The 16,106-nt window shown below is 50.9% G+C and overlaps 7 protein-coding genes across 7 annotated transcripts; 4 read left to right on the top strand and 3 right to left on the bottom strand.

The window, feature by feature from the left end:
* Nucleotides 1–2,214: 2,214 nt before the first annotated feature.
* On the top strand, nt 2,215–3,990 carry N7468_002028 (MDR family MFS transporter; the record flags this gene model as incomplete). The annotated part of the gene is made up of 3 exons (XM_058471325.1): nt 2,215–2,457; nt 2,517–2,799; nt 2,852–3,990. The coding sequence occupies 3 exons, from the start codon at nt 2,215–2,217 to the stop codon at nt 3,988–3,990; spliced, it is 1,665 nt and encodes a 554-aa protein (XP_058334466.1).
* A 452-nt stretch (nt 3,991–4,442) lies between these two features.
* On the top strand, nt 4,443–5,035 carry N7468_002029 (uncharacterized protein; the record flags this gene model as incomplete). Its single annotated transcript, XM_058471326.1, has 3 exons — nt 4,443–4,679; nt 4,763–4,787; nt 4,845–5,035. The coding sequence occupies 3 exons, from the start codon at nt 4,443–4,445 to the stop codon at nt 5,033–5,035; spliced, it is 453 nt and encodes a 150-aa protein (XP_058334467.1).
* A 554-nt stretch (nt 5,036–5,589) lies between these two features.
* On the bottom strand, nt 5,590–5,769 carry N7468_002030 (uncharacterized protein; the record flags this gene model as incomplete). Its single annotated transcript, XM_058471327.1, has 1 exon — nt 5,590–5,769. One exon carries the CDS (start codon nt 5,767–5,769, stop codon nt 5,590–5,592), a length of 180 nt encoding a protein of 59 aa, XP_058334468.1.
* Nucleotides 5,770–6,805: 1,036 nt separating this feature from the next.
* Nucleotides 6,806–9,765, bottom strand: N7468_002031 (putative alpha,alpha-trehalose phosphate synthase subunit TPS3; the record flags this gene model as incomplete). Its single annotated transcript, XM_058471328.1, has 5 exons — nt 6,806–6,870; nt 6,935–8,273; nt 8,333–9,555; nt 9,605–9,687; nt 9,743–9,765. 5 exons carry the CDS (start codon nt 9,763–9,765, stop codon nt 6,806–6,808), a joined length of 2,733 nt encoding a protein of 910 aa, XP_058334469.1.
* A 1,914-nt stretch (nt 9,766–11,679) lies between these two features.
* N7468_002032 (thioesterase family protein) lies at nt 11,680–12,797 on the top strand (the record flags this gene model as incomplete). Its single annotated transcript, XM_058471329.1, has 2 exons — nt 11,680–11,785; nt 11,836–12,797. The coding sequence occupies 2 exons, from the start codon at nt 11,680–11,682 to the stop codon at nt 12,795–12,797; spliced, it is 1,068 nt and encodes a 355-aa protein (XP_058334470.1).
* Nucleotides 12,798–13,235: 438 nt separating this feature from the next.
* N7468_002033 (PaaI family thioesterase) lies at nt 13,236–13,928 on the bottom strand (the record flags this gene model as incomplete). Its single annotated transcript, XM_058471330.1, has 1 exon — nt 13,236–13,928. The coding sequence occupies one exon, from the start codon at nt 13,926–13,928 to the stop codon at nt 13,236–13,238; it is 693 nt and encodes a 230-aa protein (XP_058334471.1).
* A 953-nt stretch (nt 13,929–14,881) lies between these two features.
* Nucleotides 14,882–15,647, top strand: N7468_002034 (uncharacterized protein; the record flags this gene model as incomplete). Its single annotated transcript, XM_058471331.1, has 3 exons — nt 14,882–15,005; nt 15,062–15,138; nt 15,234–15,647. The coding sequence occupies 3 exons, from the start codon at nt 14,882–14,884 to the stop codon at nt 15,645–15,647; spliced, it is 615 nt and encodes a 204-aa protein (XP_058334472.1).
* Nucleotides 15,648–16,106: the final 459 nt, after the last annotated feature.

Consider the following 16,106-nt stretch of genomic DNA (forward strand, 5'->3'; position numbering starts at 1 on the left):
TGGTTGCGGGTGGTAAGTAAACCTTCGTCCATTGTGCTATAGTTGTTGCGAATCGCTATCTCACCATACGTCTACAACAACACGAGGACCTCCTGGTAAGTAGCAAAATCGATATTTTAGGAGCTCCTATATAAGGATGACTATTAGGATTCATGCTCCAATTTCCCCAATATCCCCTAGATTATTCAAAACGTATTTGATGAGACAAGCAGCTGGGGAGTCCAAGCCGGCCCTTCCTGTGCCCGTACTACCTTGAGAGGCCGCAACCCTCGGGAAGTACCACTAGTACCCAGTACGCGACCAAGCAGTCCCCCACCTGGAACCCTGAACATGTCCATGTTCATAGCACAAATTTGTACTTACCACATAAGCAGCGAAAGAGGCAAAATGCGACGCCCTCCTAAAGAGGTCTAAAGATAGCTCTGCAGTCGCTCAGGTTCAGGCTTCACCCAATAACCCATCTGAGTCATACGCTCTTGTGTGGTCTCAAGCCTTCTATCCCTGCAAGCGCGATGACCTTGGGGCTGACGGAGTAAGACGGCCCCCCTTGCGGAGACTAAACTAGAAGCGATGGACGGAATTCCGCTTCCGTGCCTAGTGGGGACATGGTGGGGTGTTGGCCCGTACCTATGGAGCATTTAAGGGGGAAAAGGCTTGTGTTCAGTGCATACTAGAAGGACTCTTGCAAAATCTTGTTTATTGGAAGCTACGTAAGCATTTTCTGACGAGGTTCCTCCCGAGTATGTTTCCAAATGGGGGTTCTGGGGTCTAAATCTCCCAGGTGGCTATTTTAAGAGTTCACATAGACTATGAGGGTAAGCATCTAGGTGCTCACCTGGGCAGTTGTTCACCAAAGACAGGGTGTTGAAGGCGCTCTGGTATGCCTGTGCTAAGATCCCTTTTATCAATTCCGAAATCAAGAACTGACTCCAATACTGGCCAGTCCACCTGGAGCTTGGTTTTGGTACAGCCCAGGCAAGCAATTGGTCTCGACAAAATGCGAGCGGGCGATGTCGCTCGGCCATACGCAATGATTCTGTAGCTGAAAAGACGAAAGTATCCCACAGGAAGTCAGCCGCTATCCAGTTAGGGTTGAAGTCCAATCTGAGACGGGTAAATGGCCGGATGTGCTCGAGTTCGGTGACTCAACAAGCTTATTTAATTTGTTCCAAGGGATCATTCAGCAAAGCCCTCAGCTTTCTCAGGTAATCAAAACAGTTCAATCCACGGAATTTTTTCGATTTTCTGACACAGAATGGGTCCGTATCAGAACTTGGGTAAAGGAAACTCAAGGTAGTGGATTCTGCGTTTTGCAGATACTGTTCCCACGTGTGCATGGCGAATATCCATATCAAACGGACGAGCTTTGCCCGGGGGCACCGTCCGTTCTGTAGACTTCGAAGTCCTTCGGATGACTGGCGGATTTTGCAATATTACGACCACATTCGTCCGTGTTCAGATGTTTTCAAGAATCCCGGACGGAGCAACTCGTCCGTTCTCCGACTTCGAGGGTCGAGCTTGGGTGGGGCCGTGCTTTGGTCCAGAGAAAGACGAAGGTTAATCTACGACTGTCAGGGCCGCGGCGGGACGCGAACAGGGCGTGCGCCACCGCCTGTGAAAGCCGCTCAAGCAGACCTGCATAATCTTGATCACGGATGGTCGGTCACATACTCCGTGGGATAAGCTTGACTCATGAAAGCCCTGGGGGTCCCGCGGAAGCTCGTAACTATGTTTCTATCACGAAAGGCCCTCTCCTGGTGGCAGATAATTTATCTCTAGTTCTATATGCCGTGTATCATTTGAATGAGATTTTCCCGGTTGGATAGATTGGCCAGGAGGGCCTGTGCCTGCAGGAAAACCAAAATTCTTCACAGAATCTCGGAAGGTCTACAACCCTGGCCCCACCGCCGCATAATTGCGAATACGAAGCTGCGGGGCCCTCTAGTGCTGATACTCTAGCATGAAGAGTAGCGGACACTTTGATCGGAGCCCGCATCCGTATTTTGTCGTCTTAAGTCCGGGCCCGCAGTTCAATGCTTTTGTTTTTAATGCCCACTTTACTAGAGGTTTAAATACTCTGTCTGTGCCCCCCGATGAGTCTATTTGTTCCCAAAGCATCAAAGAAACGGTCTGGACTGAAGCTTCCCCTCTGTGGTCGCGCCTTTTGGATTTTCCAGCGTATCGGAGGTGTTCCGCTCCGCCCCCGTCGCAACAATGGCGGACAGTTCACACCAGAAAAGGCAGTCGCTTGACCAGTCGAATAACAAGGAACTCGACCTCACCGAGAAAAGCATCTCGCAGGGAAATAGCTCTCACGATGCCGAGCCTCAAGAACCAGTTGACCCAAACACGGCACTGGAGCAAACCGTCACAACAGAGTCAACCAAGTACCCTCCGATGGCCAAGATTCTTCTCATCATGCTCTCACTTTACGTCTCCATGTTCCTGATCGCCCTGGTGAGTACCCCCCCCGCGGAGTATACATTATGAGCGCATGTGGACTAAGGACCAAAAAGGACCGGTTGATTATCGCTACCGCAACACCCAAAATCACCGACGAATTCCACAGTCTAAACGATATCGGCTGGTATGGAAGTGCCTTCATGTTGACATCGGCCGCATCGCAGCTGATCTATGGACGGATCTACACCTTCTATCCCGCAAAATGGGTCTTCTTATGCTCCGTTCTGATTTTCGAAGTCGGCTCTGCGGTCTGCGGCGCCGCCCCATCATCCGTCGCGTTCATCATCGGCCGCGCTGTCGCGGGTCTCAGGTACGGGAGGCATCGCCTCGGGAATGGTCCTCATCATCGTCTTGACGGTCCCATTGCAGAAGAGACCAATTTTCCAAGGGATTGGCGGTGTCATGTTCGGCATTGCTTCCGTGTTGGGGCCGATCCTGGGTGGTGTCTTCACGACCAATGTCAGCTGGCGCTGGTGTTTCTATATCAACCTGCCCTTCGGTGGCGTGGCAATGGTCATGATATTTATCTTGCTTGATGTGCCGCCGCCGGTAAGTGGGCACTTCAATCTGAAGCAGAAGCTCAATCAGCTCGACCCGCTCGGCAACCTCTTCCTCATTCCTTGCGTGATCTGCTTACTCCTGGCGCTGGAGTGGGGCGGTGCTTCATACGCTTGGGGGAATTGGCGCATCATCTTGCTCTTCGTGCTCTTCGGCGTCCTCCTGATCCTCTTCATTGGATGGCAGATCAAAATGGGGGAGCGAGCTTTGGTTCCCCCCCGCATTTTCAAGCAGCGATCCGTTTTGGCGGGTTTTTTATGGACGGCCTGCATGAATGCCGGTATGATGGTTGTGCTCTACTACCTCCCCATCTGGTTCCAAGCGATCAAGGACGTCGATGCCGAACAGTCCGGCATCATGAACCTGCCTCTCGTGCTGTCCATGGTGGTCGGCTCGGTGGGATCAGGCATCTTGATCTCTGCTCTCGGATACTACAACCCTTTCATGTACGCCTGCGTGGTCTTGATCTCCATCGGAATGGGTCTCATGACCACCTTCACCCCGTCCACGGGCCACCCGAAGTGGATCGGATACCAGGTGATCTTCGGCTTCGGGCTGGGTCTTGGGATGCAGCAAGCGAATGTGGCCGTCCAAACCTGTCTCAAGCCCACCGATGTGCCCGTTGGCGCTTCCCTGCTTATGTTCTCGCAGCAGCTGAACGGGGCTCTCTTCACCGCTATCGCGCAAACGCTGTTCGGAAACTTCCTTCGGGAGAATCTGAGAAAGATCTCGGGCATCAATGTCGACCACGTCGTCAAATTGGGCGCCACCGGAATCCGGCAGGGTGTGCCGGCCTCGAAGATGGGCGCTGTCATCGAAGGATACAGCGATGCGATCACAAGAACTTTCATCCTCGGTGTTGTGATGGGTTGTTTGTCGGTATTTCCGGCATATATGATGGAATGGAAGAGTGTTAGGAAGGACCATCGTAAGAAGGAAAAGAAGCAGGATACCGAAGCCCAGGCATAAGTTTGTCGCCTTGGGTTGGGTTTCATGATTTGAATGCGACCCAACAGAGTGTACATCCATCGCACAACAGCAAGTGCTACATCACGGCGTATGGTTATTCTAAGGTCAGTGGCTATGGTCATTGGAAATGTCATAATGTAATTAGATAAATGAAAAGCACATCTCATCTCCGAACCGATTCCAATCCATTACATTTGTAGAAACAGTCAAAAAGCTCTCCAATTGTATGGACCGCAGAAGTCATAGAAGGGTCAGGAATCATGCAAGCGAGCAGTAGTATCTACTTCGTTCACTTCTCCAATTGCGGACGATTTGATATTCTGACGTAGCGACGCCGAGGCTCCACAGCGGCAAACAGTGGGCCGAGGCACCATCAGCTTCCTATGCACCCCGCTTCTCCACCTCTGCTCCTCTAACTCCAAGTTTATTCGGACCTCGATACTCATAGCCTAATGTCTGTGGCTCCCTCTCGATCTCTGCAGGCTTCTGCCTTGACGTTTGTCGTCCTTTCCGTTGGCCATACCGTATGTTTACTCCTGAAGCAGTGGTCGCTTGCAGCGAACCAGGTTCAACGGTGCACTAACGCGAGCACAAACAGCTTGGGGGGCAGAGACTGGAATGCCGACAAGGCTTTCAAGGCTCTGAAAGGCCAGCGGTCGTGGGCTTGTGGCACCGTGGGTTGGTACCAGGTAGGTCCTTGAGTTATATGACATTAGGGGTTAGAAGCACCGTGACAAGGACGGATAGCTGACCCCCGTCGATTTGTCTCCAGGGAAGTGCATTCTTCCTTCTCACTAGTATGTATTGATGTAGCAACCCTGGAGCTGTGACAGTCCCAAACTCATCCATTCTAGGTATCCTGCACTACCAATGGTCTCGCAATCCTCAGGCGCTGGCTGATCCCTTGAACAAGACCATGGCCGGCATTGTCAACCTTCTCCTTCTGGTGAGCTCGGCGTGGTACGCTAAGCATGGCATCAAGGAGAACGCGTGGGCCGTGGGCCTGTCGGCTCTGCTCCAGGGGTATGCTGTCTTCAAGGCATAAGAAGATCGCCTCGCTGAAGCGAACTGGAAGGCCTCCCCTAAGGGCCGGGATGATGTTCCTTCTATCGGTCGATTATGATCTCTATGTTCTTCCTACCTTCTATGCTATTTACTATCGCCAGTTACTACACTCCGCTATGATGAATGACCACGATATAGAATATCATCTTGTGGGAGGACCAGTCGTGAAACAGATATTATCAATTCTCTACATCCTCCATCAACTCCCTTTGTAAGAGACCCACTCAAGGCCTATGCTCCATTTAAGTGTCTCAGTCTTACATGTATAGTCTTACATGTACCAATCCCAAGCCAGCGCCGCACTAGCGACGACTGCCATGGTGGTTTCGAACCCGGCGACCGGGATCCAGTTTCCTCCATTTCGATACATAATCCAAGCAGCGATCAGCCGAGATGGAATCGATGAAGCCATAATCAGGGCGTCCCGCTGGTAGCTCGAAATAAGATAGTATGTTCCCAAACCAAGAGAGGTAATGCTGTCACCAACGTTTCAGCTAGAGCTCTTCACAAGTTTCCATTGAAATTGAGGAATCCTTACCCGATGCATTGCACAACACTTTCATGAGTTCCACTCAACGAAGATCCCTCGAAACTGGCCACAGAGGATGGGAACAGAATACTGAAACAAGCATTACCCAGCAGGAAAACGCCTTGGGCAGCGAATACCGCTCTCGAGACGCCGCCCATGCGGAGGCCAATGTTTTGGAAAGACATGATCCCGACTATTCCACGTAAACCTTGTGAGTCTGAGATATGCAAAATTCGCCAGGAAGTAATACTTTCGAGCACTGTGAAAATGTTTATCAGGGATTCAGCTGTCCCCGGCTCCGACGGCGTGTGGCCGTTCCACCGTTCCACCGCCCGCTAGACGAGGTTAGCCGCCTTCGCGAATTTGGACTACCGATCCTGCATGCCCTTTCGGATCCGACAGACGTATTTGCAAGTTTCCAAGAGGGCCGATGTGAATAATCAGATAAGAAAAAAGACAGATCATAGGGGGAAAAAATAGCAAAAGGGAATTCGCGCTCCGAGAGGGGCTCGAACCCACGGTCTTGCGGTTATCCTCTTTGATAAAAGCCGCACGCTTTACCAACTAAGCTATCGGAGCCGAGATACTTGGCATCTTTCCTTAGATACTTCAAGAACCAGGTGGCCTATTGACCGGTTGGCAAGGCGATGTCTGGTAGGCTATGGCTGTTTAACGACCCCTCTATTAAGGACCCATTCTCGGAAGCACAGATGATAATGATGGCGAATTTATACAGAATGGACTTCGAAAGCTGGGCCTTCCATCTTGAGATAGAATTTCTCCAGCTTTTTATGGGACCAGAATTCGGCTTTTCTTTTGGAGTCGGGAAGTGAGATCCCAAATGTGAGGATACTGGATAGACATTTCCAGGAAAGCGTTAGCGCAGTCCCCCCGGGCCTGAGTACTTGGTGACACACGAGCCGCGGAATCCCTAATACCAGTAAAGAATCTATCAAGCAATGAGGTGTACAGTGGCAATGAAGGATTTGTGAGAGAAGAGTTACTATTTGGGGGTAATATCTGCAAAATGCATATTTGACATGGAAATCATCATTCTGAAAATTATTAAGAAGATGAAGTGCAAAGATAGAAGAAATGATGTGAAAACTCCAGTCTCGTTATAACATGTCACATCTAACTCGTGTTCGCATCGCAAAATCAATCTATTCTTTTCCGACTGAACGGCTTCTAGAAAGGTTAGATCCTCTAATTCGGGTATGTCTATTGTGCCGGTGAGACTCTGGCCTCTGATGGAGCAGCCAGCTGTTGCAAACAAGAAAGTACACCTGCGGAAAAGTAAGCATATGGGATATGTGTAAGGATTGGACGACAGAAAAAAAAAAAACTTACCAGTAACTCCTTGTGTCAATGTCGCTTTAGCCTCCGTACTGCGAGATCCCAGCGTAACTGTCATGGCATAGTCGATACCCTTGGCGCCTAGCAGCTTGTTCGCCCACCGGAACACGGGCTCGTCTTCCCGGTTATCACCGATAACAAGCAGGAAGTCCGGCTTCGCAACAACGTCCTCTTTGTCTTGAGGCTGCAGACACCATCGCCAGACTAATTCCGCGGCAGAGGCTTTGTTGGTACGCGCAGGCTCCACAATGAGCGCACCGTCGACGGGAATAGCATGTACACCCTGGTTAGCGCACGCGTCGTTGATGTGGCCCGCACATTCAGCTGCAAGCCGGCTCGCGGTGGCCGGATCCTCAGAGGCACCGTAGTGGAAAACCAGGGAGCAGTGGCGTTCTTCGATCCAGCTGCCTTCCATGCGTTCCTTGAAGTAGGTCAGGATGTTGCCAACGGATTCCTTCCATGTCTCGATGGCATCCTTATCTTCGAGACTAGTCCATTCGTCGGAGTGCGGCTCCCGAACGAAGCAACCATTCTCGGCTATCAGACCCAAGTTATTCACTTGGCGGAATAATCGCTCCATCTCCTCTGGCATACGTGAGCTCATCACATACACCACATTGGCTGGGTCATCGGTCAACTCGGTAAGAGTGGAAATGGCCCTTTGCGGTGTGGTCAGAATGATGCTCCGTGGAGATCCCCAGGAGGCCAGGGTACCCTCATAATCGACGATCATCAACCGACGCTTGGTCTTCCGGTAACGTTCAATCAGCCGAGGGACAGACAGACGAGGGACAGCCATGATTTCTCGCGAGGACTGCTCCTCCCATACCCTCTTCAGTGTTTCGTTGAAAGATTTCACCCAGTTTCCTGTGGAGTTTTGTAGGACTGCTCGATGAAGTTGCTCCCAGACCTCTTTCCTCTTCTTCTCGTCTCGTGTCAGTGCAGTGTGGATTGCTTCAGAGCATTGACGATAATCCCACGGGTTGACCAGCAGCGCATGGTCTTCAAAAATAGATGCGCTGCCAGTGAACTCACTCAGGATGAGAGAGCCCCATTTCTTATCACCATAGCTACCATCCTGGCAGTACACAAATTCGTGGCTGGTCAAGTTCATGCCTTCACGAAGACTTGTGATCATCAAAGCATCTGCAACAGTGATCAAGGCTAAGTATTGTGGGAACGCAAGATCTTGTTTCAGGAATACCAGAGGTTGGTGGGCTAACGTAGAGTGCGTAGAGTTGATCCGCATCGCGATGTCTGAAATCGTGGCTTCGAGCTCCGGCTGCTCTGTGGTGCTGGTTGCGACCTGAATAAGCACCACTTTATCTGACCACTCGGGTAGGTGTTCAGGAAAAGCTCATAACTCAAGAGCTTTTGGCGAATGCCCCGAACCGAATCAATTTTATCACGCGATACAATCAATCGTTTGCCCTGGTATCGCTCGGAGATGGTATCAATCCATCGTTCCACATCCGCTGCCTTGCGGCGTTTGTCCCAGGATGTAGGATCAATACCGATAGGGAAAGTTCCCACATTGATAAAGCGATCCTCCATCTGGATTCCCTCGGTCGTAGCCTCGACACAAAGAATCCTGCTGCAGGTCTGGAGGAAATGTCGGCAATATTCTGATGTTTGGAATCCTATCAGGTTTGCCCCAAGCATACCCTCGAGAAGCTCTTTTCGTGGAGCCAAGCACTTGAACACCTCGGAAGACGGGAACGCAATGTGCAAGAAGAATCCAATTTGGGCATCTGGAATCATCTTCCGCAGCATAGCTGGGACGAGCAACAGGTGATAGTCCTGGATCCAGATAGAATCGCCGCGTTTCCAGTGCTTGGCAATCCGGTTCGCGAATGCCTGGTTGATCTTGACATAGTAGATCCATGAGTGGTCTTCATAGGCCTTGCTTTTAGGGTTATCCGGGATCTGATAGTGAAACACAGGCCATAGAATGGTTTTGCAAAAGTGAGTATAGTGACCGTCAAAATCACCGTCATTGACAAATACGGTCAAGCAACCATATTCATCTTCCAGGCACTCCGAAATATCATTCCGGGTGTAACTCGCCAAAGCGTCTGTGGGCATCCCCAGTGTACCCACCCACATCATCTCATCCAAGTAGCCAGTATCCCGAGCGGAGCGAACGGCGTTGCGCAATCCGCCGTTCCCTTGCTCCGAGGTTCGAATAGTCCATTCAGCTTTGGAAAATGAGACTTTGCGGTCCGGGAGAGATGGCTTTTCCGTGGAATGCGGAGGCGTAGGTCGGGTCTCTTGGGCACTGAGAGGCGTCGGTTCCTTGAACGATACAATGCGGTCTTGATGTTTCAGAATTGACGGTGATGGGGAGATCACAGCCTGCGGCTTGGGCTGGTTGAGGGATTTTGTCACTCCCCAGGCGGGGGAATGGCCCTCGCTCTCCGTGAGCAGCTGACTGAGAGATGTGGGATCTGACGAGGCAGGAAACGGGTATCCGGAATGCTCATTCTCAGCCTTAGCAACACTGCGCGCAAAGATTCGCTCATGATCCGTGGTGGCACCGGGCGTCAAGCCCTGCTTCTCCTTCGGGGAGTTGCTCTCGAACAGGCTCGCAGGAGCGGGGGGGGTTGCTGGGTGGGCTGGCATGAACGTTGGCTATGGGCGGGGTCGCGGGGGGTAGGTAAGGACCAGTGCCGCCTTTTTGGCTGTAGCTGCTGCGTGAAGCTGTACGGGAATCATTAACGTGGAAATTCACCGTGTACGGCAGGAAACTGTTGTTGGCTGCGTTAGCTTCTTTCCCCGCGAAATTGACACGATAATACCTACAGCGACGCAATAAAAACAGTCATGGTGGAGAGAACCCTTTGCAAGGAGCACCGAAAACTGTGCGACGAAAACCGATCAATGGCCCCTTGGGATGAGAGGGCTATGGAAGGCACCTAAAGTAGCAGATTTTGGAGGCTGAGATACCATGAGAGACCAAGATGTTCGTTCGATTTCCATGAGATTGGAGAAACTGTTTTTCTCATTACTACGTCATGTGAAAGCCCAATTGGGGACCCACAAGTAGGCACACTTACCGCCTCAATCCCAATCCTTAGCTGGTCAGCACCGATTTCCTTGATCTCGAAAGATCAATAGCCAGACGGCTGGAGTCCTGCATCACATCGCTGCCAAATCAGAGCCCCTATTCGGCTCGACTTGCAGTTTGGCTGGAACCGCGTCAGAACGGCCTTCACCTGCGTCCCGCGTGGGTCAGGATGTTTTATTACGGTATTACCATGACAGATGTATGCCCTGGCAGTGTTGATTGGCGGAATCTTACTTTGACAGCCGGGGGTACACTGTGAACTTAATTATTAGACAGACACCGGTGGCGAGCTCGTATGAGTCGTAGACGCATATTATATGCCTCTCAAGCCGTGGAAATGCCTCAACAGCAAGCAGGAATGGTCTAACATACCGTTGCCAGTATCCCAATAGAGTCCCTTGCCGATAGCTCTGGCCGCTCGAAGAAAATCCCTCATAACGCATCTGTCGAACCTTGGAAGCGAGGCCATGCTTACATGCTACCGGAATCCCCACGTGTTGGGTAAATACGATCAACTAGAACTGGCCGGTAGGCCATGACAATGTTGAGCCAAGACGAGCAATATCTTACCATGAGAGCTTGCGATCGCTCGATGTGACCCTCTTTCTTTCATCTACAGGTAGTGGTACTTCTTAGCAGTTGGGGGATGCATGCGTACGAGTACAATTGCAAGCGCCCGATTCCTGAGGGCTTGGCAACCTGGTCTTGATAAGCTCTGGACGCCTGGCCCCTTCACGAGTTCTTGGTACCCGGCTTGAGCTTGAACTTTTATGGCGGACACTTGGGCTTTACTAGGATTATTTTGGATTTACTCTCATGGTTGGAATGAAGCCCTGCCGGTCATGACATTTGAGTTCAGTATTCAGGATGTTGTAACCATGACGAGATTCTCAAGTTAAGAGACTCAAGTTTGGCTACCACCTACCCGAGGACAACGTTGCTACTTGTGGACACAGACATGGATATATTGGATATATTACAGAGCAATCCAATTTCAGCTTGGGAATTACCACCGAAGCTCTCGCTTTGGACCCGTGGAAAGTGCTACGACTAACGATAGTCCTTGCAGACCATAGGCCGAAAATTCAAGACTGACACTGTCAGTAGCACAGGCAGTGTCAATCGAGCTGGAGCACGTATCAACGAACCCGAAGATACCCCGATGTACTTAGATATTCGGAAAGAGATCTAGCCATAATGCAATTAATTGTGCCTTTTGACATGAACTGGCTCGCGTAGCTCAGTTGGTAGAGCGCAGCACTAGTATGTCATCTCTTCTGAGATCTTGCCATGCTGAGGTCTTCAGTTCAAATCTGGACGTGAGCAATTATTTTTTAGATTTTTTTTTTCTACCCGCTCCCTTCTTCCTCTCACTTAACACGTTCGATAAGCTACCATAACTCACAAATCCAATCACAACGTAGGGAAACGAATTCAACACATGACTAACTGCTTTGCTATCTAACTATGCAGTCCTGGTGGTCAAGGCCAAGATTACTCATCGCTCAGATGCTGGTCGCGGGGGCCTCGGTCTGCCTCGGTCTGCCTCGGTCTAGAGGGGTGTACGGCCGAAATTGCCATTTAAGTTTATGAATCCTCCAGACCTCCTAAGGTATACATAGAAATATATCTTTGTGATTCCTCCTGCTTGGTTCTCAAGGGTACACAAGCCATGGTGCCACCTCTCAATGTAGCCTTTGAAGAGGCGACGCGCATAACTCCGCAAGGCGACAACCAGTACACCGTGGATCTCAAAACGGAATGGTGCATAGGAACAGGTACGCGCAGTGACACAGGCCAGGGTCGCGACAAAGCTAACGAGTACCAGTTCCCCACGGTGGATATACGACTGCCGTCCTGTACAAAACTGCCATCAAGCACTTTGAATACGCGCACCCGAAGCAATACGATTCCCCCGCCTCCCCAATATCCATCCAGCTTGCTTTCCTCCGACGCACGCTTGCGGGCCCCGCAACGATACTCGTCGAGGATGTCAAGATCGGACTGCGCACTAGCACCATCCATATCAAGCTACTCCAGGGCTCCGAGAAGAAGAAGGGAGAACAGGAAGTTAAGATCAGTGGGTATATTACCGTTAGCCCGCCAAGCGCCGAGGTAGGGCTCAGCGCGCCGTCTGGGTGGGAGCTTACTCCTGCTGCTCCACCGGGGACATTAGCGAATGGAGGTGTAAACTTCGAGGCATTGGGCCGGACGGGACGCGACGGTCTTTGGACAAGGACTTTGCCGCCGTTTCCCGAATTCCGGCGCGCGGCTACACATTTAGAGGTATACAGGCCCGTGAAGGTCGAGGCAGGACAAGGGCTACCGCAATCGGTCATTGAACAGTCAAACAAGTTTGAAGAAGAACGTGGGGAGAAACTAATTGGGGACCAATGGGCACGGTTCCGACCAGGGCAAGACGAGAAGGGACGGTGGACCGATGCCGCTGTGGTATATCTGACTGACATGTTCCCGATGATGCTAGATGGGCTTGATCGTGCTTCCAAGTCTGCAATGGCCAAAGCAGAGAAAACGTCCGAGGAAGGCATCAAGGCTAGCTTCTGGTATCCCACGGTCACCTTGAATATCGACATGAAAAAGCATTTACCCGCTGAAGGCGTGGAATGGCTCTTCTCTCGTGTGGTCATCACGTCAGTCAGGAATGGGCGAACTGATTTGAATGTTATAATTCTCGATGAGAAGGGTGAGGTGGTTGCAATCAGCACACAAGTCGGGCTGGTGGTGAGCGCAAGCAGGAATCTTGGATCTCGAAAGATGCAGAAGTTATAGATACATACTCCTATGAATGTATGATTGTATATAGAAGAAATACATCGAGAATATCTAGAGTATGGCGGTTGTTCTCAGGTCCACCGGGCACCCAGAAGCCCAATATAAGGAAAAGCTTCCATGTAAAATACACGAACCGTGAAGCTCTGATAATGCGGTTGGTTTTGGTCTTGTTGCTGACGCTAGTCCGGGTTGTTGTGCTAAACCTGACTAATATCAGCACTGGTCCGTTATGGACCTTGTTCTTTCAAAAGGCCCCCAAATATCTTATACTTCAATATGCATGGCTTCGGCATCTGTTATCCAAATTTGTCACTGCTTGACATTGGCTAGTGACACTGTCTAATCAATGTACCAGATCTCTATTTACAAACTGAGCTCGACTATTTATGCAAAGCTCAGGTCGGATTATTTACATGACGCATCCCAGATCCCTATTCAAAGCTTTTCACTTGGCGTCATAATCCAGAAGGCCATGGCATCAGCCTTCACGATCTTCCGCTTCGCCCACTCCAAATGGCCACCTGCGCTCTCCTCGTCCTCTTGCAAAGCCTGAGCCCGGACCCAGAACTTCCGACCAAGACGCCCTACAACCTTTGCTCGAATAATCAATAGAGCGGGCGTAACTACTCGCTGAAGATACCGTACATCTAGCTGGGCAGTAAATATACTGCCGCGAGGATTGTCGTCTGACTCTAAAGACGATACTGGGCCGGTTGTGTGCGCTGCAACAGCCAATGACATTGCCTCGTCAATCATCGTCGCGACGATCCCTCCATGCGCCGTCGCTGGATGACCAGACACGCCGGGAGTTCCGAGGTCGCAGATCATGATAATGTCAGGTGGGTTTACACCAGGAGTGGGCTTTGCGGCAGCGGCAGCATCTTGCTTGGTCGCGGGAAGCCAGGTCGGAACCTCCGACGGTGCGGGAGGGATCTTGCGGCGTTGGAGAGTAATCAGGTGAGGAATTGTGGTAGGCGTAGATAGAGTCTTCCCAAAGAACCCATCCTCACCCGAACGCTTCATGCGCCGCGAGTCGGTGATAATTGGTTCATAGTCCTCCGAGGTGATGAGGTTCTTGGCCCAAGGATGGGAGCGGAAGTGGGCAATTTCAGCAGCTGTGTCGACCATTGTATTACCGCACCTGTTTGCCCAAGACCTAAATTGGTTGAGTTCGGCGGTGGCTCGGTTTGTTTATCTAGTGCCGTAAAGGAGGGGTCAGACGAAATGTACGTTAATCTCCAGATGCCTCCTCGTTGGTCCTTTCCCCCGGCTGCAGATCGGGACCTCGGCTGATCAAACCGGGTATGGCTGTTGCTCCTCACGTGAGAACTATAGAGACCTCCAGAAGATTTAGCCTGATATATACCGGTCATTTATCCTGCTGGTCTCAAAAAAAAGAAAATAAAATGAATTGAAAAACAAGAGCCAATGACAGGGCTGTTTTCCTACATCAGCGGGTCTTAGCTGAGCATGCGAGTGGTGGTGACATCTGCAAGGGGTGCAGCCCTGGTCGATGAAGAATCCAGCACTGGAATGCAGGAACAACAAATTCAACTCGTGCAGTTAACAATCAACGCAAGCGGGAGTGCAGGCGCTGTAAGCCCATAGAATCAGTCGGGGTCAATTTTGGAGCTTGGCAGGGAATGTGGAGGGGCAGGCTGGGTTTGTGTCACTTGAGAACCAATTTCTCTACGTCCAGCCGTTTCAATTTGCCCAGGGGTATGGCTGCGCGAGGGGAATGATTTCTATCCCGAGATCTTCAAACATTGGAAGATCCAAATAAAGCGCTCAAGAACTTGACGGATTTGTGAGGCCATAATTAGGAGCCTTGGCAGATTTAAGCGTAGAACCTATGCGGGAAACGGCCGTGTCTTGCGCTTGCTGTTTTTTGTTGTTGACTCCTGTTTAGCTCCTTCCCCATACCACAGCGTCTGTTTACTCCTATTTAACCTGGGGAACCCCGGTTACCAGACCTACTTCATCTTCTGTAACCTTTCGCGCCCCAACTTCTTCTGCTTTCCATCCCCCAAGGCTTTCCCCTACCTGCACCTCTTGATCATCTCAGCGCCCAAACCAGCATCATGATCTCTTACGCTGTGGTTCTTTCTGCCCTGGCCGCCTCGGCTTTGGGTGCCAATTCGACTGTCACCACTCCTACTCTTCCGGCTGGTTTCAATATTGGTCTGGTCAAGCCAGATGAGCTAAGTACGTTGGGCAGTTGTCATGATTTGTCGGCTGGCCTTTGCTAACAACCACCTCAGACTCCTGGTGTCTGGGACAGCGTAATGTGTGCCCAGACATTTGCAACGGAGGAACCAAGCAAAACAGCTGCGACCCCGTAAGTGAGGCCTTGACAGCGCTTGGCGCCCCTTATTGGCGCCCCTTAGTCCCCAACCAACCAAAAATAAATACTGACTTGGTTTCTTTCCGCAGTCTACACTGCAATACAGCTGCGTCTGCAGTGATGGAAGTGTCCCCGATGTGTCTCAGTACCAGCAGACCGTCCCTTTCTACGTTTGCGAGGCCAACTATGGTCAATGCATTGACGCTCATCCCAACGATGCTCAGGGCCAAGAGGCTTGCAAGGAAGCCAAACACTGTGGCACCAAGAACGCCACCGCTACTGATACTAGCAGCTCTTCTGCGAGTGCCTCGCCTACTACTATGTTGTCTTCTCCCACCGACACCACCGACACCATCGAGACTGAGTCTACCCCAGCCTCTTCTTCAGTGGCTGCCTCCAGCCAAACCTCCAATGCTGCAGTTCCTTTCGGAAGCATGATGGAGACATACTCGACTGGACTTGTGGCCGGTGCCATGTACTTGGCCATGCGTCTGGTCCTGTAGGCCGTCTGCTGAACCCAGTATAGAAAGTGTGCTCCGGATGTCATGGCGCGTTTCGCTTCTATCCTCTTATTTCAGCGCGATCATGACTTGTATTTTTGCTTTTGACATTGTTTCTTGATTCCCATTTTGAGGTTCCTGTGACAGCATCGATATGATTTCTTCATCAATGCGGCGCTGGTCCCTGCCATTCCCTTGTTCTTAGCACAGAAGCATAAGCGTCCTCGTATGGGGAGTGCCATGAGAAAATATGGCTTAATAAAACACGTTGAGCAATAATAAATGCCTTCCAATTCTTACCTTACTGCCACTTGGCTGTAAAGACTGTAGAAAAGACCGGACGTGGTGATTGCGTGGTGGTTTGCTGTAGTCACCGGCCACAATGCATGGGCAAATCTGTGTTCCCTTCGCCAAGACTTTTTGGCACACACTGAAATTTCTCTATCGATAGACTCCACCCTC

The sequence above is a fragment of the Penicillium chermesinum genome, assembly GCF_028974085.1.
Source record: "Penicillium chermesinum strain IBT 19713 chromosome Unknown utg000002l:1.0-5270490.0:1.0-5274688.0, whole genome shotgun sequence".
Classification (NCBI taxonomy): Eukaryota; Fungi; Ascomycota; class Eurotiomycetes; order Eurotiales; family Aspergillaceae; genus Penicillium; species Penicillium chermesinum.